Source organism: Malurus melanocephalus, unplaced genomic scaffold (genome assembly GCF_030028575.1).
Source record: "Malurus melanocephalus ecotype Western Australia unplaced genomic scaffold, MMel_1.1 scaffold_1257, whole genome shotgun sequence".
In the NCBI taxonomy this organism is placed as follows: Eukaryota; Metazoa; Chordata; class Aves; order Passeriformes; family Maluridae; genus Malurus; species Malurus melanocephalus.
In genome coordinates this window covers 22106-45684 of record NW_026624489.1, presented here as the reverse complement: position 1 = coordinate 45684, position 23579 = coordinate 22106, and the positions used below count along the sequence as shown (strand labels likewise).

Below are 23579 nucleotides of genomic sequence, written 5' to 3'. Positions count from 1 at the left end.
ACTATTTCAGTATCCCTAAATTCACATTCAGTACCACATTTGCTTAGATAAACATGAGGACTCACTTTGAAATGAAAAAAACCATCAGTTCACTGCTGGAAATAACAAGAAAAGTGTCCTTAGTGCTGTTTCTTAAGTGTTTTTTCGACAGTTTGCAGAAGGGAGGGAGCACCTCACTTTGCCTAAATTCCTTTTCCCCCTTTGCTAAATAAAAGTCTTCTGAAAGCCACAAGAGCTYCTGTAACTTTAAACCTGAGCTGAGATCATAATTTTGGTCCTGACCAAACAGCGTGGGGAGGGCGGGCCTGGCTGCTCGTTGAGGACCACCTTAGGCTGCTCCCACCCCTTGGCTAAAGAAAACAATTCTGACTCCACTSAGTTTTCTTTAACTGTTCAGTTATCATCTGAGAAAGCGTCCTCCCTTTACACTACAGCAGCTACAGGAATATTTGGAATACCAAAGTATTTTTTTTGCAGTGATTTCTTTCTATCATCTCGATTCACCACTGCCTGTAAAAAAATTAATCCAAATTTGGATCTGTCTGGTCTCAGGATCGGAACGCAGCTCTCTAAGCAGATCAAAGATGTTTGTTAAAGTTCCATTCTTCATCTTCRTCCTCGGGAGTGTGCCTTTCCTAGCACTTGCTCAAGAAGGTAAGGAGAAAGTTTGGATTAAATTATTTCCAGTCGTTTCCTGTAATTTAACAGTTTCTGTGGTCGCTCACAGGTTGCATAGTTACTCTGTCCTGTTTGTAAAACTTTCTTTGCRATTCTTAAACTACTACTGGGTGTCTACTACTGCCATGCTCTGCATAGAAACACAGTAAAAGTTTTCRATGGGCTGAGTTAGGCTCTGTTAGGAAAGGATTTTCTGTGTGTCTGTAAGGGAGGGAGGGGGTGCAGAAAGGCAGGGAAGGCATTCCCTGCACAGCCCTGGGGAATCGCTGCAGTCTCACTGGAACACACACTGCAGACTCTGCCAGCAATAATTTACTTTAACTGACATTTAGGGGTATGACTCTATGAAAGTAACTTGAAGAATTTTTCATTCAGGAGTTTAACTTCTGTGTTTAGAAACTTTACAGACATATAGAATTTGAGCCTTATACTGGGTTTTGCTAAGCCTAACTTAGCCATAAGCAATATATACAAGTGAAGGAAACCAAACTAGGGGGAAATATTGCCAAAGACTGATTTGGAAAGTGTTATGYATTGAAAAGATTAATTTGGAAAGTTATTTATTTTTAATTTTATAAGAAAGCTACAATACACACTTTTAGGTAAAATAGACATTTACATCTTTTTACAGCTAAAGAAGAGTTTGATCTGTTAACAGTAAATGAGTATCACCCCGACCAGTACTCGATTCCAGGAATGTCCCTGTGAAACTCAGTGTTTCTGAGTAGTTTTGACTCATGATGAATGAATTGGCCATGAGTGGTTTGCAGCTGCCATTGCCATGGAACGTGTTCCAAGCACCAGTGCAGCACTTCCAGATACCAGTGCTCTAAATTCAGTAACTTGAAACTCAGCCCACTGCTCTTCCAAAGCATAGACCTACTTGTCAGGTTTAGATTTGGGGGTCCAAACTAAAAAAAAACGCCCTGATTTTGGCCTGATAACARCAGTAACATCCTGCTGGAAAGAATGGAGCTGTATTGATATACACTACCTGTGGATGTTGGGGTGAAACTTCTAATGGGGTTCTGTATGTCAGAATATGAGGCTGAAAGGTTGGAATTGTGCTTCAAAATTTCACAGAAAAACTAAAATCAACAGATATCAGGCAAGTCACAAAAGCTGTTTTCTAGGCTCACCCAGCCACCTCATTCTTAAAAAGCATCAGTATTAAATGTATAAAAGTTTAAAGCCATTAGAAATGAGGAAAAACCACCACTATTTTTTAGAATTACCTTTAGCAATCYAAGATACCAGAATTACAGGCAAAAAGGTGTTTTATCTTCAGGCTTTTGGGAAGTTTTAAAACTTATTTTTTCAACTCTGAGAGGACTCCAGCAACGATCAGTCTGAAACCGTACTAGCCCTAAAAAAAGTAAGAATATTTTCTGCTTTCAAGATTCTACCTCTGCTTTATTACCTGTATAATTTGCATTGAACTCCAGAGCAGGATCAGGAATGTGGTTTACAGTATTTAAGGCTTTCTGTGTCTGTTTAGGGTTTATGGTTTTGGGTTTTTTTTCACCTGGAGCCAGTTCATTTAGGGTAACTTGCAAAGGATACACCAGGAAAATGTAAAATAAGCAAATCTGGAGTGTTTAGTGTGCATCAGTGCTGTTTATTGATAACCATCAGCAATTACAAGTTAGAACAGACATGAAATGGCAATTCCATTCAGCAATCTGCTCTGGCTGGCAGGGAGGTGGGAGAAGGCTTGACTTGTACAGCACTTGGTGGAGTTGGTTTATCCCAATACCTGAACTTCTGGAAACACAGTGTGGCCTGAGGGTTTTAAAGGCAAAAGATCTCCTTCTGATACTTCTTAAACCAGAAAAGGCCATAAAAAAACCTGCAGCTACCTTTTTCTTATGGTTGGGCACTCCATGTTATGAACTGAGACCAAATCAAGCAAAGCAGCAGCTTTGTTTCCTTCAGGAAGCGAATTTCCAAATTCCAAAAGGATGATTGCTATGATTATTGAATGATTAGCAGATACACTTTGGCCCTGCTGTGATCGTATTCAGCATGTCAAAACTCAGGCAAATCTTGAGTCAGACCAAAGGATTTGAGATGGAAGCTGGCCTGAAGAARCACCCAAACCAGTGCTGTGCAGAGGCAATGCATTTCCTGATTCCAAACCTTTCTGATAGCTCTGTATTCATTGCAGAAAAGGAGATTATTCTGTTGGCTGTCACATAACATGAACAAAAATTAACGTGATTGTTTAACAAGATACCACATGTCACTTGAGCTGTATCAACTGTCCATGTGCCTGATCTTACCYAGAGGCAAATATTAGATTATATTCCCTTATGCAAGTCAGGTTTATAGTAGGTCATGTTATGTTTGGTTTGAACTGAAAGTAAGCACATGGAGAGGATAATTCAGACAAAAAAGTGTTTATATGATAAGAAAGGAAGTTGAAGTTTACACTCAAGCATGAAAGACTAAAAAGTTTTCTGTTGTTTGAAATCATAAAAAGGGAATTAAGAAAATAAAAAGAAAAGATTGTCTCAAAAGTTTCCTGATTTATCCAAACTCTGTCACTATTTCAGTGACAAAAATAAGCAATAAAATCAGGCAACTCTAAAGTCTTTTGAAAATCAAATTCCGTAACTGCTGGTTGTAAACACAGTGTACAAGCAAATGGAAGAGTCACATTTGACTCAAAAGGAAACCAGTTCTCTACTGAATAAACACCACAGAAGATTTCATCCTGCATGAAGAACTAGGAATACTCTCACACATGTCCCATATGTGCCCCTTCATGATATGAATCTAACTCCACATGTCCAATACAAAACAATTATCACAGAAAAGAGAAAATAATCTTACTGAATCTCAGTTAGTAGGTCTGCAAGTTAGTGTGTCTGCATTTTGCAGTGTCTTTGTGGAAGAGCAGCAGAAAACAAACAAAATGCGCTTTCTCCTCTGCTGGGCAAGCAGAGAGGTTTGCACATCTGTATCCCAACAGTTAGTTTTTGAATCTGTAACTTCACAAACAAAGAAAATAGTCATATTTAAACGCTTACAAGCAGACCTTTCATTAACTCAGACTGCACACTAAAACTGGAAGCAGAGAGGCCGGATTCTCAGCTCCTGCAATCCAGCAGTTTCCACTGAATCTGTGCATTTACCTCAGATCAAGGATCTGTAAATCATCTGGGGGTAAAAAAAAAAAGCAGCAAAGAACCTGGAGAGCTTTTTGGTAGATAATGAGGCAGTGCAGGAAGGTTTTCAGGCTGTGAGGCTCTGACAGGAGCGTGTGGTGTTTCTCTGTGTGTCACTTGAGGTGAGCCACATGTGAGCCACAGAAATGCCCACTGATGCTGCTGCTGGCCCAGCTCAGGCACATGGGCTGGCTCAGTGGCACGTTTGTTTTGTTGGTTTGTTTGCTTCTTGTCTGGATGTGGCCAGAGACTCCAGGATGGAGCCCAAATGCTGCCAGATCCAACCACTCGCTGCCTCCCAGATCCTCTCAAAGGGCCTCTCTGATCTGTGTGTGCTCAGACCATCCCCTCTGTGGGGATTAATCCCACAGCAAAGCTCAGAACTCTGCAGTGCACAATTCCTTACACAGARTTTCAGAAAAAGATGTGGGATTGGGAGTATAGGTATGCTGAGATGTGCTAAAGAGAAACAAATGAGGAAAAACAAGAGACAAATGTACTATTGATTTCCAACTGCCTGTCTCAGAAGCTTGGCCAAAGACTSTCAAAGGACATAGAAGCTGATGCTGAGCACATTCTCATATTGCTTTATGACTTCCTCATGTTTTTTCCATCTTTGTATTTGTTGATTGCAAACAGTAAAACATCCAGCACAAGCTGCATCAGAATAATCCTTTGTGAGGGGACAATTCAGCTGTTACACCATCACCATTTTCAGGCAAATGTGTGCTCTGTTGGAGCCACTGATCAATCTGTAACGGGGACACACTTAACTCCAAAGCCATATTAAAATGGATTTAGGATTATGAAACCATCCAAACATTAGCTAATCTATTGTTAATGTAGTATAAAAGTCAGACAAAGCACATTTGAAGGGATCTTGCCTGCTGCATGGCAATATTAAGTAGAGCAAAAAATCACTGTGTGARCAGAATTAACACCTAAGAGTTTCCAGTTYGGTGTCTGRCAKGAGTATTTTAAACAAATGTGTTGAGRRACCTGCAAAGGGTTYTGCTGGCAGRTACAAGGGGTTAGTAACCTATAACAAAGCAGCTGTGAAAAGGCACTTGGCTGTAGCCTCTGAGTTCAGGGAAGGAAGTCATTTAGGGAAAAGATTAGTTTATTGCTGTGTTAGAGTTAATTTCTTAATTCTTTTGGTTTGCATTTACATATCCCAGTATTTGCACACAGATGTTTGCTTTCTGCTGCACATCTGTCCGATTTGTTGATCCCTTACGCCAAGTTTTGTACTTTTCTCCTTTTCTTGGCTGCAACTTTCCTTCCTAGTCAGTCATGCAGTGAGAGACAGTTCTGTGATTCTGCCTCTTAGAGCAAAATACAAGAGATATTTACACCTTGATCACAGGTCCAACCTGTCACTGCTCAGAGGAAACAATAAAACTGTTAGTAAAATTGCAAACAGGGAACCAGTGTCACAGGGCAGCAAACCTAAATGGGAAAGTAATTTCATCCCACATTCATGGGATAGCAAGCCTGAGGTCGGTGTACTCAGCAGACAAGAAAGCAGCGGTTGAAACAGCAACACTATTAAAAGTATAAATTTTGAATAATCATCTCTAGTTCTGCAAGGAATATTTTAAAAGAATATCCTCTAATGGAKTTAGTGATTTCCTTCCTAAAGCCCACAATTCTGTGGCTGATTTTACCATGCATAGGACAAAGCTTAGGAATTTTTCAGCTTTTCCTCTCCTGGCTTTATTTTGTGACTCTGGTTGGAGTCATTGCACACACCAAGCACTTGAAGAGCAGTTTCTTCTCTATATCTGCCCCGTTGAAGTACATTTTGAGTTGCTTTTCTGTCAGTAGAATATTGTAACATTYAGAAGACATGTGATTTTCTTGAGGAGCAGCCGAGTGGTTCTTTGCCACTTGGCACTGTCGATTTAAACTYTGGCTCTGTTCCTTTGGCTAAGCCTGTCCCAGCAATAAAACCCATCTGTGGCAGGGTGTGGTGACCAAAGGAAATGTTTCTGACAATTCAGCAAAGCATTGTCATCACAAGCTACATGGAATACCTGAACAAAGTCAGTCATACTCTAAATAAGGCTGAGCTAAATCCTTCCTTTTGCTTCGTGACCATTTTCCAACTGGCAGACACTTTCCAAAGTTTCTGGTACTGTCATTCAGCTTCCTTCGTTATATAAAGCAAAGCTGTCAGTCTTTGTCTAAGGAAACTGTAGAAAACACTTCAGGATTTAGACAGTGCATACTTTCTCCTGAACAACAGTCTAGACATTTAAATACACGCCAGGGGATTTCTAATGGCATGACAGATTAYTCCAGCTTCCAGAAAGAATTAAGGGAGAAGGAAAATGCCAATGCCGTGAGCCCAAACAGGCCAAGGACACAGAGCTCTCAGGATACTGCAGATGTGATCCTGCAGGAGCCCCAGATACGAATGAGAATTTCAGTTCTCATGAACAAACTTCACTGCTTCTCTAAAGTCTGAAAATTGTAACTGTTCGAAGATTAAAATTGCAAAATTCAAACCCCAGAATCTATTACACTGTGTTTTTCAAACCCTTGCATTTTCAAAGTACAAAAAATTTTTTTGTCTTGGATTAGGCGGTGTTGAACAATTTCACAACAAAAGAAACACCTGTATACTTGTAAAAAATATCCAAAAGTATAAAAGCAATGGAAAACTATTTTCAGACAARATTAAGGTAATGTTTTACGTTTTGGACATGACTCTCAAAAACACTTAAGTTGGATGAAGCCAATTAACAGACAAAACTGCTTTTGAAAATTACAGAACTGCTGTATTTAAAAGGCAGATCCCTTGCAAATCAAACRTTTTTGCTCAACCTCCACCACCATGAATAGAAGTTTTCACTGAACTACGACCAAACTAATTCCAATAATGAGATACTGAGACTCAGTTTGCTCTGAGTGAAGATTAAGKTCTCTGAGTGAAGAATGTTTCCTCRGAATTAGAAATCCTGKATCAGGACATAAATGGTGGATAAAATGCAGCCAAAACAGGATGGMCAACACACACATCCATGCACAGTCCTTCAAACAACACCACTCGGTCTGTAACMATTCCGGAAGCAGATACTGAAAACCATCAGTCAGCTCCAGATGTTTGCTCAGTTACACCTCCAACAGAAAAGGGATATGTCCCAAGTGACCCATCCTGCTAAACTCTCTGCTAGCTCATATTTTTAGCTTTTATAAATAACTGAAGCTGGTTTTCTTTCTTTTTTTTTTTCTTTCCTTTTTTTTTTCCCCAAATTGATGCAGAGGATTATTGCAATTCTTGCTAGAGGGAATCCTTTAAGGTTTGCCATTTTTATCTCCTGGTCTCTTATCAGAAATGGAAACATTCTATTTTTAGGGCTTCCTATTTCAAGGACTAAGCTAAAATACAAGCTTACAACTGCCTTTACCCACTAGTGTTTGGGTTTATTTGGGTTTATGCAAGGGAAGAAACAAGATCCTACAATATTTTTCATCTTCAGAAGTATCTTTGTTGGTTTTGGAGATACCTGAAAGAAATGCTAATGAACAACAGTTTTACAACTCTCTCTCCTTTCCAACACAACCACWGTGCTTTGAAAGCAACCCTAAGAGGTTTTTCTAGTAAACTGTCACTCCACACATGCAAGAAGTGAGCTCAGCTTCCCCTAAGTGGGTCATGGGATGCCCAAGCATGRGAGGTTTTCAAAGTAGTATTAAACTTTTAAAGACATCAAATTTTCTCCTGGTGTGAGAAGCTGCAGCCTGAGAGCAGCTGGGACTTTGAACTGAAAGGCTCCCAGCTGGAACCTTGGCAGGCAGGGATGCAATGATTAATTCACATCTGCACCAACATATAGCTGCAAACAGAGGAGGCTCTTTGGAGACAGCCCCAGAGCTGTGAGGCAATATTTTTATTTACAACCTCCTCTGAGATAATATTAAGAACACATGCAGAAGASCCACTTAACCCTGACTCTTGCTACATTTGGCCCACATCAGATGAAACCAAGCAATGACACAAGCACACACCCCTTAAATCCCATTTACATTCCCTTTGATGTCAGTGATGCAGAGCCTTGTATTGGGTACAGGAAAAGAAGCATAAAATCTGACAGTGCCTCTCAATTTCATTTCAATATTTAACTTCATTATGACTTTCTCTGACAAACAGCTGTCTAGTACCGAATATTCCTTCATACAAAAGAAAACACTGATAATAAATTGCCTCCCAGTCTGTCTGTGGGTAATAGTTTAGTAGTGTCTGTTTAACCAMCACCAGCCACCTCCCTGTCTGTCCAAAACAGAGGCTGGAAATAGAGTCCAGGGACTATTCTGCATTTAATACAGAACCTTGGCTTTAAAAAGGCTAGGGCAAGACTTTCAGAGTGACAGAAACCAGATCAGCCTGAGCCTTGAGCAGTTCATAGCAGGGCCATWTTCCAGTTTCCCTTTGCAGTTTAGGGAAGGCAGCACTACCAAGGGTGACCCAAATCTCAGGTGAACTGAATTATCTTCAAGAGGTATTTATTTTTCCCTACAGACTATAAAAGAAGATAAGGGCAAGCAGACACTTTATTTAGGYGCCTTTATTAAGAACCTAAAATTAGGCAAGATTAATCTGGGCCACCTCCTTTTGTCAATCACAGCACTGAGAGGGCAAAGGCACTGAAATAGATTTTCTAYGAGCCACTCATGGCCAAGAATCTGCAACAAGTATCACAAAAAGAATAATTCTGTTTCTTTGTGACATTCACCAATTCTCTGGCCCTTTGCTGTGTGACACAGCTTTCCTTTCCTGTCTTCACTGTCAGGCAGATTTTCAGGGCTGAAGCTGCTGCCATGCCAGGAGTGTAAGCAGCTTCTCCCAATAAGCTGCTTGTTGGTRAAATGCAAAATTTCCTTTGCCTTCYACTGGGGGATTTTCCTCCAGTAATTGGTTTTCTCCATCTGTGCTTATTCTCAACTAGTGAATAAAGGATGTTTCYTCAGTTCTGACTGAGATTACAAGGTAAACTGATCCATATGTATTTGTGTTGCTGATTTCTATCGCTATTTCTTTGTTCACACTCAACATTTACGTGGCCATGATTGTACATCCCAATATTGTATTTTAAGGATATTATTTCATAAGCAAAAAATAAGGATTATTAAGTAGTGCTATATCTGAAATCACAGATATTTAGAAAGTGTCTAAATATACAGTTAAAAGTCAGCCCCCTTTATGCTATTTCAACAATACCCAGATTATTTCAATCAAAAATGACCAAACAATTATTTTTACCATCTAACTTGGAGCTCTGATTTTCCCTGTTCTAGTCTTTCCATGGATTAGAAGGTGATTTCTGGGAGACTCATTGGCTTAATTAGCCACTATATTTGGCCTCACATTGGCATAATGTGAATACACTTTCTTCATCTGCTACTGCCCAAAGTGCTACCTGCACACCCTTTTGGCTCCTAAATAGAAAGTGTATCTGTATTCAGGCTTATGAGGTACAGGAATATAAAATTCTATTTACTTCAGTAAACATGGAATTAGAGATCTAAGTTTAGTTCAGTGTTTGGTCTCTTGGCAATGGGACAAAGCTCTCAGTCTTCCTTTGGTGGAGATGGATAAAAATTTTCTCAGTTTCAGAAAACAGTTTAGGGAGCAAAGGAAAAATATTTGCAASTTTCCAGTAGAATTCAAATTAGAGTTTCAAGCAAAACCAGATTTTTTCTTTCTCAGTGCCAAATCATTCATCCTCTGCGTGAAAAATTTCCTTTAAACTGCCAGTACATTTTTTTTACTGATTTTAAAATTAAATATTGGCTTTTTTTAATTTGAAATAACATTTTTATTTTAAAAGAGCAGGTGAAAATGTACAAAAGTTAAATGGAACTCACAATTAAAGATAAACAGTTTCTGAGTGATGTCTGCACAGCTGATCCAAAGAGATTCTATCCTCTTTTTTCARTTTTGACTGACATCAAGTAAAATGCCAATCCTTTCTAATGTCAGTCACAGAATAAAAACTGTTTACTTGCCTCTACATCATATTCAAAACAAGTAGAGTGCATTTAGAAGCAGTAAAGTTTTCCATAAAAAGTATTTTGAACCCATCTAAAAATTCAGATATTGTCTAACTTAATATGCAGAGGAGATGAGAATGGTTTTAGTTCACTAAATAAAAGGTGTAATTAGTAGAAACAGTGCTGCAATTTAATAAAACAAAGAGGTTGCGAATATTTCACACACATAAAATATTCAAATGGTGAAGTAATTTTCATTTTTAAAAGAACTCCTGTGAATAACTGTCCTGATCTGGTTGCTGAGATAAATAGAAGTTAGATGCAAAACTAGAACTCAGGAAAGAATTTTTCAGAAGTTTTTGGTGCTTTTTTTCCTCAAGTTCTTGCTCAAGACAGCATCTACAATTGGCTCTTTGCTTCAGTTTCAGCACTGGCATCTGGAATTAGCAGGACCTTTATGGCCCAGGCAGCAGCAGGACAAGCAGCCTCACCTGSCTTTGTAATCACCAGGAATTACAAACTCCCAAGAGGTCTCACACCACATTAACATCACACTTCAGGTCACAGGTTTATGGATCAGCAAGAAATTGAATTAGATCATACTTAAAATATGTTTTCAACATATTCTTGGTACTGCCTGTTATCTCCACACAGCCATATCATTCCTGTTCCACCTTGTTCCAGCTCATTTTCCTACTGATGAATTCTGGATTTATTTTTTGTATATTTGTAAATAAACAGCATTGTGTAAAGCAAAATCTAAATGTCCAGTTTATCAAAAAGCACAGATGAACTAGGGGTAAAGAATAAAAAAAAAACCAAAAAACCCAACCTTACATTGTTACCTGAAAATTCAAATTATGGCAAGTAAGGTTTGCAGCTTTAGGAAAGCCTCAGGATTGATTTGTGTAGGAATATTTCCAAACTATAGTTATGMACATAAGCACTAAAGGCAGTTCTAAAAATAAATGTTGCAGCTGGGACTGAGCTGAAAGATGGGAGAAAGCTTTTACTATTTCAGAAAATGGAAGATGCTTGAAGTAATCTATTCCAATACATAAGCTAATGTTTAGTTTGAAATCTGGAGTCATTATATGCTCTACGGGGAATCTTTTTTTGGACAAAATGTTAGTAACCAGTACATTTCAAGGTTGTGCCAGAGTTAAGTGAGGGGTACTGACTTTTTGTCCTATTGCTCTGGACAAGAGTATAACAGAATTCAAACTTAGTCCAAATAATTTCCTATTCCCAAGTGGGCAGGGGCAGAGAGATAGAACACTACACAGAGCTCGTGTTTAACAAAGTTTACATGCCAGAGGAACCAGAGCATGTAAAATCCTGACTAATTTTCTAAAATTTTATTCAGCAAGCTCAGTTATAGAAGGAGAAGAAACTGCAACATTTGATTTCAGAGACAGAAATGACACAGAGTWTGAAGAATTACCAACAGTGGTGAGTACATAAAGCCAAATAAAAGATCCTTTTATCTACGTGCTTATTCATTGCCACCTCTCACTCTTCCAATTCGGTATCTCTCAATCCATTTTAGTGAAACCAAACTCACAAACTACTTTAAAAAAAAAAACCCAAAACACTGAAAAAAAGGCAAATCTGCAATATTTTGCAGCCACCTACAGTTTTTGCAGTCCTATGAAGAGATCTGATGTAGAAAGCTTCTTGGTGGGAAGATAAATCAGCTTATCTTGATTTGTTTTGGTCACTGTACACATGTCAAACACAAGAAGTGACAGCTAGATGAATCTACACCTGACAGACCAAGAAATTTAAATGTTACTTTATACACATAGACTGAATATACTTGAGGTTTTGTTTTTCCTCTTTCCCCTTCAATTCTTGTAATTGCCCACAAGATTACATAATGTAACAAATCTCTTGCAGTTTGGACACCTGAAGACCACAGAAAGTGCCTTCATCCCGGAAAGAGAAAGTGAAAATTCTACTGTTTATGAAGTTWACACAGAAAGTGTCGATGGTAAAACCCCTTTCATTTCTATTTTTATATACTGAGGTCCTACTGCCRTCTTCTAAACAATATCTGGAAATCACAAATAGTCTCTCAAACTTTTAATTTGCTCACTTCCTAGCAAAAGGGCAACCTCAAACCATTGTGACAAAGTCAATAAAGGTTTTCCTTGGATAATGAATTGGAATGCAAAACTCTGTACAAAGCAGAGGGAGTAATTATTGTCTTTCTGGCTTTACAGGTGAACGGAGTGGCGAACTAGAGAAAACTGATGAAGGTATTAAACAAAAGATTTGTYTATAATGACAAGGGGGAACATAATGCCAGGCAATTCCCCTTCCAGCAGCCACTGGCTGTGCCCATGCCATTAAGGAAAAGTTTCAGGAGGAGGCACAACCTGCTCCCTAAATGCCTTCCCTGGTTCAGCTGATCACTGTCTCCATATCCACATCCATATGGAGCCCTTCAGCCCAAAGGCATGCTTGCAGGCTGCTGAACATCCAACCCAACTTCAGAATTCACAACATAGTCAGAAATTTCCCCAAGGCCTGGGATGCAGCAGAACAGTATCAAGTTTATCAGTAGCCTCTTATCAATGGTCTCCATGAGATACATGCTAACATTCCCATTTCTTCTTTCAGGTGCTCTGGGAACAATTGCACTGGTTGGAATAATCGTTGGAATCATAGTTGCAGTTGGAATCCTTGCAGGAATAATAATTGCTGTTGTAAGGAAGATGTCAGGCAGGTACTCGTAAGTAAATTGCTCATCAGGCTTTTCTAACAAGCATCTTCCTCCGAGCTAGGTCACAGGAATCATTTGGGGAATTTCTAAGGTTTCCATTTTGACAAAACAACAATTTTCCTGTTATACAGTGCCTCAGACAGACTTGGCATGAGTTGCCAGTGTGATGTGGGGTCTGCACATTCTTCAGAAGAATTTCCCAGAGAGTGTGCACAGGATGTTATAATATCAGATGCTTGGGGCTGGGATTACTCTGGTGCACAGAGATAAAATTCACTAGGAAGTACTACAAGACCAGGAGTAGTGGATAATGGGAATATTTGGAAGTGACCTCTRCCTTATTTGTTGGTGCCACACAAATCTGAAGAGTTTTATAAGCACTGAAGGAATAAGAAAACCCCAGGACATTGAATAGACACTGTCCAGCAGGAAGAAAGCAAAATAGGAATTGGGAAGAGAAATAAAGAAGTGATGGAAAAGACAAAGAGATGGAGGAAAAAAGATCATATAACTAACATTCRGGTAATGATAAACAATAAAATGTCTACCTTTTGTTTTCCAGGCCCTAAACACAATTGAAACAAGCAACCATGCCATTCTATGCCAGAAAATACAAGTGCTTCTTATTTTATACAAACTAAAGACTGTTCTTGTATTTGTGTGAGAAGATGATCCATGGAAAATATAGTCAAAGAATTTCAGATCTATGGGGATACCGCACAACTCTAAGGACCACCCTTACCTCCCCCTGCCAATTACAAAGTATGGAACATTTCATAGGATTTCTTTACTAACCATAATTTTACTAGAAGAGAAATATTTTGCAGTAAGAAAAAAMCGTGCAGAAAAGAGATGTACATCTGAAATGTGATTTGCAGGTAATACATGCTTGGGTTTTTATGCTACCAAAGATTATTTCATATTACATTGTATGTATTATTTTGAAACAAACCAAAAAAAAAGGTTTTGGCTGGTTAAATGTTTCTGGCATGTTTTTCTACCACATGACGTATCAAAAAGGAGGAATTAGCTTCAGAGAGAACCAGTTATTTACAAATTAAGAAAATACTGGATATTGGAAGCTAAAATCTTTCCACTACTGATACAGATTTTCTGCTCTTGATACTTATGTTATTTTGTGGCAAAATATGGTTAGGTCTGGCTGGAACTGACCTACCAACTGAAAGCTTGCTCGTCTGACTATGGCATCAGGAATTTCCTGCCTCTTCTTGTTGCAGAGACATGCAGGAACTGAAATACACATCCTGAATTAAGGGGTGCTTGGAAAATACCCAATTTTGATGGGTCACTTTAAAGCTGACATGTAGAAGCTTTTGAATTAGTGTACACAGTTTTTTTCTTTATTCCTGTCCCATTTTCTAACTGTACAGTTGATTTGTTTGACAACACGTGCRACACCAGGGCAGAACGTGTTGCTGAGGTGTAATGCAGCTTTGGAGTCTGCAGCTTTTCTGGGGCATATTTTGTGCTGCACAACCWGAATGTACAGAGCTCAGAGCAAAGGTTTTGCATGTCAAGTGGCTGCAGTGCATCAGGTTTCCTAAATTTTATGGCACTTCAGTGTTTGGTGTAAAAATCATGATAATCAACATGGTCATCAATTGCTAAACATGTCAGCTTATCTGTGTTTGCTTTTCTTTTTCTTTCGTGTGCCTTAAACTATCATATCAATACAAGCTTTGGAAATAAAAATCATAATGTTAACGGTATTATTTTAGTATAATTGTTCTTTGTTTTCTTTAAAAAAATTAAAATGTCTTAAACGTCCTTCAATTTTCCTGACTTATTTTGCTACTTGTCTTATCAWTGCAGTGTATACAACCAACTCATTTGACACTATAATTGAAAACAAAACATATGAGAGAAAACTAATTCAAAAAGCTTTAGTTAGTTMTGGAGCTGATGTGATGACATGCTCAGTCTGTGATCAATGAGGAAGCTTAAGCTTTATCTTCATGTAAACTCATATGGAAGCAGGAAAATTACAGTTTTTTCTTCTTGCTGCAAAAGAATATTAATTTCTGTTAGCCTCAATTTAACAATTTCTTGTCTGTACTGGGAATTACCCCATAAGGTGCTCTGATGCCTGCTGAAATGCATGGCATATGGAATTATGAATTATTCACCCATTGGAGGGAATAGCACAGATGTCACCAGTTTCTTCTGCATCAGCTCAATCACTGCTAATTTGCAAATACAAAAATGAAGAAACCTTTTTTATGCCACCAGCAGTAACAAGCCCCCCAGTATGAAAGATGTATAGCAGAGTACCTTTCTGGGCAGCTCTGAGTTTTTCTGGATCAGGACACAACAGTTGAACAAGCAGCATTCTGCTCAAGGACACTGTGCTTTGGTCCTACTCCAGAAGCCAATTTAATTTCATTTAATAAGTAATTAATTTTTCTGGTCTTAACTGTGCCTTTATTGTCCAACCTCTTATTTAAGGCAAGTTCTTTTAGCCTTCAGTAAAAAATCAGCCCTTGACAAAATGGCCCATGCTGCACTGAAACATTTCAGGAACAATGGAGACTCAGTACTAAATATTGTGCTGTGCTAAATCTGAACCTGCAAAAACATGAAGACAATTTCCTTCTGATTATCAGTTGGAATCCAGGATACTCAGTGCATGGCTAAAGAAAGCAAGGGCTCTGAAGAAYCAGAAGACATCTATTATTTTGATATATCAAATCCAGCACTGCTGCTGCACTGATACATGCAATATTCTGATGATTCATACACCTTGCCACCTAGAAATCTCAAGTGCAGAACTTTCTGATCAGCCTCAAGGAAACCTAAAGAAACAATGGTTGGTTCGTGAAAATCTTGTACATTTGTTATGTATGTATCACTGGATCCTTAATTTAGTTAATTAGTGTTTTCATTATACAAACGTTCTGGAAATGCTGACTAAAGATCCACACAGAGGTTTGTATTTCACATTAATCTACTGCAGTGTTCTGTGACTGAGCTGTCACTGCCTTGCACTATCCAGCTTCCCATTACCAATCCAGGACATCAAAGGTGGGTTGAACACAAGCTATTTGGATTTTTGGTAGAATTTCTGTGGGAGATGGGACCTTTTCTGCTTTGTGAGAAGTCACACAGCACATTGTTCTAGGGCAAACCCTTCTGTGAGCTGAAATGAGTGGTCAGTACGCGCTTGTACAACCAGGGCCCGAAGTCAGGATACTTCCTATGCATGAGAACACACGAGGAAACAACAGCTCCATGCTTTCACCAGCTGGCCAAGCTTGACTTTTATTCACAGGGAACAACACTCAATAAATCAACACTTGCTTTTAACTTCAAGTCCCCACTCCTGATCACATTCATTCCTTTAGAGTTAGTAACAATAATGTTCCCTTTTGCAGCTTGGCTTTGTGTCATGAATGTGGCTCTCCCAAACAGACAAGCAGGCACCAGGCTTCCTGTGAGAATGCCAGATGTCACTAAAAAATATCATAAACATAGTTATCCCCTTGCATTTGTGTCTGTGGGGAAGATACAYAGCAGTAGTAACTATGAAAGCAGTGACTAGATGCATCAATATTTATAATAGTTCTGGACATCAATACAGCAATTCTTACAAGRGTTCATTTAAGGTATGTTTTTCCTGTAAGAACAGAAAATGTCATATGAATGAATTCAATGAATTCAATTCAAAACCAGCAATAATGAAGAGTGCACCAAATGAATTATGGCAACTGATTTACTCCTATAAATTTCAGAAGTGTTTATTTATAGTTAAATATCATTTAAAACATGCAGCAATTGCTTACAATTTTAGGAGCACTGCAGTATACCATTGCAATTATCTAAACCAYATCTTATTTCATTAAAAAGTAGGGACAGCCTGCACATTAACACCTCTGTAAAGTGCTCAAGCTCAAAAGCATGGATGCATCATTCATGGGAGSATGGCAAGTACTGTCAGATGAAGTGATTTGCCAAAGATTATTTACAGGTAAACTAAAAGGTCTTACTCACAGGTAAGAGAAAAGTCACCAACCCAGGAATTTTAAACATTAAAATAATAGTCCTTCACAGCTTCATATGAGTTCCAATGAAGCGATGTTCCATTATATTTCAGGCTAAAATCATCTTTAATATTCTTTAACACGAGATAGGGACAAAGGATATAGAACAAAAAAGCAACTTACTGAATCTCCAAGACCACTCAGGTCAMAAGTGTGCTTGGGTTGCTTTTGATGAAGAACAATCTAAAATTAATTTCTCTGCTACCAGCTGAAACTCTGCAGTATAGATGCTGCTGGACCACTCTAAAGCTTGTCTCATCTGGCCTGCAGTGTGCTTGAAGATGTTGTTACACCTATTTGTATTCACCTACTTCAGCAGCTGAAGTATCAGATTGGCTGCACTCATCCTTCTGGAGAAAGCTTTTTTAARCTAAAGGATTAAACATATTGAAATTCCCAGCATTTTGTTTTGTATGGATGCAGAAAGTAACAGGGGATGTGTAAGTTGACACCAGGTGCTGTAGTGAGAAATCTGAATTAAGGCTTTGTACACTTTTCACAGCTGCAGCGTGGAGGCATTTATGGATAAATAAACCRAGCATCACACTGGCCATGTGTCTTTGTCCAGGCCTTGTGGATTTAGGCATCAGACCAAACCCACAGCTCCCCCTGCTCTGCAACAAACAGTTGAGCTACAACACAAAGATCCCCATTCAATCACGGAGTTTATTCCGCTCTTCCAGCCTGGAGAAGTCAGATTTTCAGACTCTGGTAAATGCTATACTGGCAAATGTCTTAGCAGGCAAGGAGTGCTGCACATTCCATGCATTTTCAAAGCTGTGTTCTGTTYCCAGAAGGCAGTTGGCAAGGATGAGTGATTCTTGAGAGTTCAGAACCAAAACCAGTGACATGCACAAAAAAAAAAGAAGAAAATGGAAGGAGAAGGGAGAGAACTACAACACATTGTTTTCACTAATATTTAATTTTCATTCACAATTCCAGCTTGAGCTAAAATTGAACAATGGATTTGCCAGCCTGTGGGGCTACTTCAGCTGTTAATCCRCATCAATATTCAGATACACTTGAATCAAGGAAAAAAAATCTCAAAAATGTTACAACCTTATCTTCTGATAGGAAAGGCATCTAGAGTGCAACACAGCAACATGTCCAGTAACACCCAGGTAAAAAAGCTGGATTTTGAAGGGGAAARTGGTAGAAAGAATCTGTCCTGCTCTTCAGAGAACCCTGGTGCTTCTTTCTCCTTGTGCAGAACTTGAAGCTATTGATGTTCTAAGAATATGGATTTCATTGTATTACACAAGTTAACTCATTTTCCCAACAATTACTGGTAATAACTTGAAGGGAAGACTGACCAGCAACTGAGTTAAGTCATTGACTAGAAGTGAATGAACCTAAATCCTTGTTAAAACAGTCTCTTCTTCCCTCTAGAATGACTAAACATTTTCTAACAAGGCATTTTAAATGTACTGATGTTTGTCTTWGGAAATTAGTACTGTATGTCTCATTTGAGCAGAGAAGCAACTCCATTTCCTGTCTTTATGAACCATGTTATCCTCAAATAACGCATTCCTTTGAGTCCTGTGGATATTTTGCCTCATGACATTTGATTCATCCTATGCAGGAAACAGAGAAGGAATTAGCAGGTTCARCAGGTGTGCTCAAGGGGAAAGAGATAGGAATGTCAACTCTTCCTCATTTCCTATCCACCACAGGAATAAACCCCACAGGAGTTGAATAAGCAGCAATAACYRAGCACAGTGTAGTACATTCCAGTTTCTTTCTTGAAGGAATGTCCTCCCCTGTACGTCAGGCACTGAGGGAATTTGCTGGAGAATAAGGGACAGCCAGAGCTGTTTATTTTCCTGCCTACACCCCTATAAGCTATTTGGACAAAGAGAATTGATAAAAGTCCACTTCTCACCACATAGACAGAGCTTTAGATATTGGTGGCACAAGAGATTTTGACCTAAAAGCCAGCTCTTAAAGGCAAGTTGTATATAAAAAACACAGCTTGCTTTTACTGTACAGCAAAGGCTGCATGTTATAAAGTAGTGAAAAAATTTACTTGGTATATATAAGTGATCCAGACCTGAACTCAGCCTGAGGAAACTACTCCTGGCATTAAGATACATGTCTTAGTAATAGACAAATATTAATGAGATCAAGAAAGCACACATWACTATTAATCACCTCTCACAGGGAGGTAAACCCTGCCACCTGTTCATTTGAACTTAGAAGGGCTGAAGCTAAGAAATGTTTAACTCATAATTATAAAGTTCYTCCTGGAAAAACGATTTTCCCAATGAATTCTTCTAGCTCATTTTGCCATGATTAATACTTAACTTACTAACACAATAAACATGCTTGACTGAGGGGAAAGMAGCAGTAGAATTATTGAGAAGGTAAACCATGCTTGCATTTCATGCAGAAAAGTGAGCAAGAGCCACAAGAAAGACTTAAGATTTCATACACCTGACAAAAAACAATGGGTAAAGAAATGCACAAGCAGAATATTAAAATTAAAAACTGCTCACTGCAGGCTGATGTGGATGCATGATAACTGCATACTCCGTAAGCTGTACCTGAGCCCCAGCTAGTGGTGGGAATTACTGATGGCATTTTTACAGGAAAAATGAACATGTTCATAGCAGAAAAGCTTCAGGTTATTACGTATTGCCTCTTAGTCATCMAACCTGGTTTTATTTTTAAAATACTTCCAACAAAACAATAGTTACATATTGGTTAATCATGGTTTGCCTACACCATCTACACAGCACCTCAGTGGTTCTGTTTGATGCAGCTGCTGGAAGTCAGAAGAAGTTGTATTTCTTTCTCCATTCTCCATTCTCAGTGCTATTTCAGCCCCTGAGCCAGCCTGCCACTACACAAGTAGTAGGTAGCAAAATCAAGAATTTAAAATTATTCTTAGCTGCTTTTTCTCCCATGGAATATTGCCAACATATTGTCTCAACATAAATATTTCTTGATTAAGTGATTAATTCAGCTAAGGAACTCATGGTCATCTATTTTCTGGACCAAATCCTGTGGTGTTCAAATCAGTTTATGGAGACAGTTCTAAAATATCTGCTCCAGTTTACAATGCAGATTGTCCAATCTCATTGATAAATTTACATTTTAGTGGACTTTATTTTTATCCTTGGGTCACTGTTGCTGTAGTTGATACAGATTAAATTTAGCCAGTCAATGGCTCCATTGTCCATCTTAGTACAACTGCCCCATCCCTGGAATGTTCAAGGCCAGGCTGGACAGGGCTTGGAGCAACCTGGGATAGCAGAAGGTGTCCCTGCCCTTGACAGTGGGGTAGAACTGGATAATCCTTAAAGTCCAATCCAACCCAACCCATTCTATCAAGTCCTACAAAACTTACCTGCTGGACTGAAGACCTCAGCAGTTTGAAGAAGACAATGATCAGTCTTGGACAGGAGTCATCTCTTGTGTAAAACAGGGGAAAAGTCTTGGGATCACAACCTGTGATCAAGAGGGAATGAATGAACATAACTGGCCTAACACCCCTCCCCTGCCCCGTCAGATATCCTGGTTACCCTTTATCAGAAGTCAAATGGGGATTGTGGGAAAGCCCCTTGAAACAGGATATGGACCCCAAATATCTAAGACTAACTAGGTATGACCTGTGAGCAATTCATAAAGTGGTCCTGAAAGGGGCCTGCTCCATAGCTATAGGAAAAGCAGCACTTGTGGGTCGGCAGAAGAGGAACTTTTGTACAATGTGACAGGTGAGTGACAACCCAGGCAAGAGGGACAATCAAACCATGAGACATTTGAATTGTGTGAAAGCTTGGACATTGCTTTCAGCTGTTAAAAATTAGATATTTATAACAACACCTGCTACTCGTGGAGATTGTAGAAAGCAGAAATGAGGACTGTGAAGGACCTTGAGGTTAGAAGGGCTCACCTAAACCAGCAGGAAATGAAAGGAGCTGGAGTCTTAAGAGTCCCATTCCCTAGGACATTTTGAGCACAACTTCCTGAAATATCTTAGCAGTTCAGTCRATTCTTTATTTGCCAAAAATACACTTTTAGAAAAAGATGGCAATATTGCTTAAATCCAGAGCTATTAATAACCAGTAACCCGAGCAGTTCAGTCTTTCTCAGAGCCATAACATGCAGCACATTGTCTTCTATGTTTATAAGGACAAACCAGAACAGCACAGAAAGTTATGATAAAAGAGACCTTGTCCCAGTTAACAAGAGAAAAACTGGCCATACTGGTATCACTGGAGYCCACCTACTTTCAAGGCTACTTTAAACCCTCTGATAAAAAAAAAAAATTTCTAGAAAATGTTTTTTCCTGCCATGGCTCACTCAGATTTTCACACATAAGAAGTTCATTTTTTCTAACCACAAGTCACCTTTTCACTCACCTCGAATATATTCAGCCAGACACCCAAGATTTACAAAAAGGTTTTTGCTAGTATTTGCCTCTCCTGTGTGCTTACACACCTCTAAATAACCAGGAGAGCTAATTCATCATTCATTTTAGAGAGCACAACAGCAGGGATGTTGATGTTTCCAAAATCCAAAAAATAAAGCATTCAGAACTTTAATGAAGTAAAGATTTGTAGGCTTCTCTGACCACTCGAAAGTATAACTTGAAAGTGCAGGTCCCCTGGAACACCACCAGATGGTAGATATTCTCAGTGAAAATGAAGAGAAAATAAGGGTAACTTGTACACACATGTGGAGAAAAGTTATAATTTCTGTTATTCGTGATACTTTTGGGAAACCTTATACTTAATCTTGAAGGTTGAAAGGTTCATATTGTAGCTAGTTTGGTATGTWATTTGTTCTATGTTTCTAATTTTTCTGTTACAGGTATAGGGCTCTAAAATGTTACATGGGAGCCTTGATTTTTCTTAAAACATCCCTCAAACTCACAGAGGTATAACTAGTCTAGCTTAATTATAAAATTAAAATGTTAATACAGTTAAATTAGAACTCATTTAGTCTAATAAGTCAAAGTAGTTTAAACATATTTGAGGTTTTCTTACTAYTAAAATWAGAGGTTTCAAAACTGATTATGGTRTACCTAAACAACATTTTGTAATATAAATGCATCCTGAGTATTCCAGGAAGAAAAATCACTGTGCCCTGCTATTTTTCAGTCTGCTATTGCTTGCCGAAGCTAAGTATCACTGCAGAGGTGTTCAACTTCCCTGGCACAGTGTCTTCCAGATGTCTGAAAATTTATCTTTATAGCTCTGTTTCTTGAAAATACAGTGGATTGTTTTAAAAAACTTTGTTTTGGTAAGAGTGGGCAGACAGGTGATTTGCTTGGCTACTTGCTGAGGAAATCTTCTGGAGTGGAATGGGATTCCTGTCTCCTGGTGCTGTATGAGTACTTTGTGTGTCCAGCCTTACTTACAGTTTTAATGTTACTCATTGATGTARATAATCAAATAAATGTAAAACATTTYTAAASGTACTCTTATCTGTAACTGTATTAMWSTCTGCCATTCCTATSGGAATTTTCCTCTGGGAAAATGGCAAATTCTTGACATTCCAGGTAAAATACAGTCCTAGCATGGGAGGAATACACCTTTGACTTCATTATGAATAGAACATTCAGGAGAGACAGAAATTAAGGGCAGCGACACTGTTATGTCCTGCAGTACAAATACAGACATCTCCCAGGAGGTGACGATGGAGGATTCTTTTCYTCTCMGATTTTTTTCSTCTCATTGCTCAGAAATAGCAGTGAGAAGAACTTGGTTTAGATGGAACAGTATCATTTATGTGCAGCACAAATGGGTCCCAACCTAGAGTCAGCCTGGGCCTCTAAGGGCTGTGATTTCAGTGACCCAAATAATTTCCCCTTAGCCACCTTGGGGTTTTTTTGTGTTTTTTTCAGTCACAGGTGAAAAAATCACCTCCCTGTGGAGCTGCTTTACTACAAAAAGATGAAAAACAGACTGAAGAAGAAGAACAAAAGGGTACCAGGAGAGAGAACCTGGATAACCTGTTGATTGTCTGGCAAAGGGTGGTGGATGGAGGTGACTGGGGCACGTGGTGTGATCTGAGGGGGGCTCAAAGGATGGAGAGGGTGGAGGGGATGAAAGGAGTGAAGGAGATAAAGGGGGTAAAGAGGGAGAAGGGAATGAGAGGGATGAAAGGGTGAAAAGGGATAAAGTGAGTGAAGGGGATAAATGGAGTGTTGGGGATGAAGGCAATGAAGGGAGTAAAGGGAGTGCTGAGGGTGAAAGGAAGAAATGGGAGGAAGGGGGAGAAGGGGACAAATGAAATGAACACAATGAAGGGAACAAATGGAATGAAGGTGATGAAGGGGCTGTTGGGGGTGAAGGCAATATAGGGGATAAAGGCAAAAGGGGCTGTTGGGGATGAAGATGATGCAGGGCTGGAAGGGAGTATTGAGGGTTAAGGGGCTGTTGGGGATGAAGCGGGTGTTGGGAATGAGGGGGATGAAAGTGATGAGGGGCAGGAACAGGGTGTTGGGAATGAGGGTGATGAGGGCGTTTAGGGCAATGAAGGTGACAACGGGCAGGAAGARGCTGTTGGGGCTGAGGGGGATGAGGGCAATAAGGACAACGAAGGGTGGGAAGGGGCTGCTGGGGATCAGGGCAATGAGGACAATGAGGGGGTTGACGGCGATGAAGGGTGGAAAGAGGGTGTTGGGGATAAGGATGATGAGGGGGAGGAAGACGATGAGGGAGATGGGGGTGATGAGGGACAGAAAGGGGCTGTTGGGGATGAGGAAGATGAAGGTGATGAAGGGCAGGAAGGTGGTGTTGGAGATGAGGGAGATGAGGGGAATGAGGGCGATGAAGGGTAGGAAGGGGCTGTGGGGATCAGGGCGATGAGGACGATGAGGGGGTTGGAGGCGATGAGGGGGATGAGGACGATGAGAGAAATGAAAGTGATGAAGGGCGGAAAAGTGGTGTTGGGGATGAGGGAGATGAGGGGAATGAGGGCAATGAAGGAGCTGTTGGG

General features: G+C 39.4%; 1 protein-coding gene across 3 annotated transcripts; it reads left to right on the top strand.

Moving 5' to 3' along the window:
- Positions 1-303: 303 nt before the first annotated feature.
- On the top strand, positions 304-14329 carry PDPN (podoplanin). 3 transcript variants are annotated; one of them, XM_057387573.1, is made up of 6 exons: positions 304-654; positions 11212-11297; positions 11745-11838; positions 12071-12106; positions 12471-12582; positions 13136-14329. In XM_057387573.1, exons 1-6 carry the CDS (start codon positions 585-587, stop codon positions 13140-13142), a joined length of 405 nt encoding a protein of 134 aa, XP_057243556.1. In that variant the 5' UTR covers positions 304-584; the 3' UTR covers positions 13143-14329. The 3 variants fall into 3 exon arrangements, with proteins under 3 accessions (XP_057243556.1, XP_057243557.1, XP_057243558.1); XM_057387575.1 differs by having other exon boundaries at positions 306-654; positions 12471-12576; XM_057387574.1 differs by lacking the exon at positions 13136-14329 and having other exon boundaries at positions 12471-12586.
- Positions 14330-23579: the final 9250 nt, after the last annotated feature.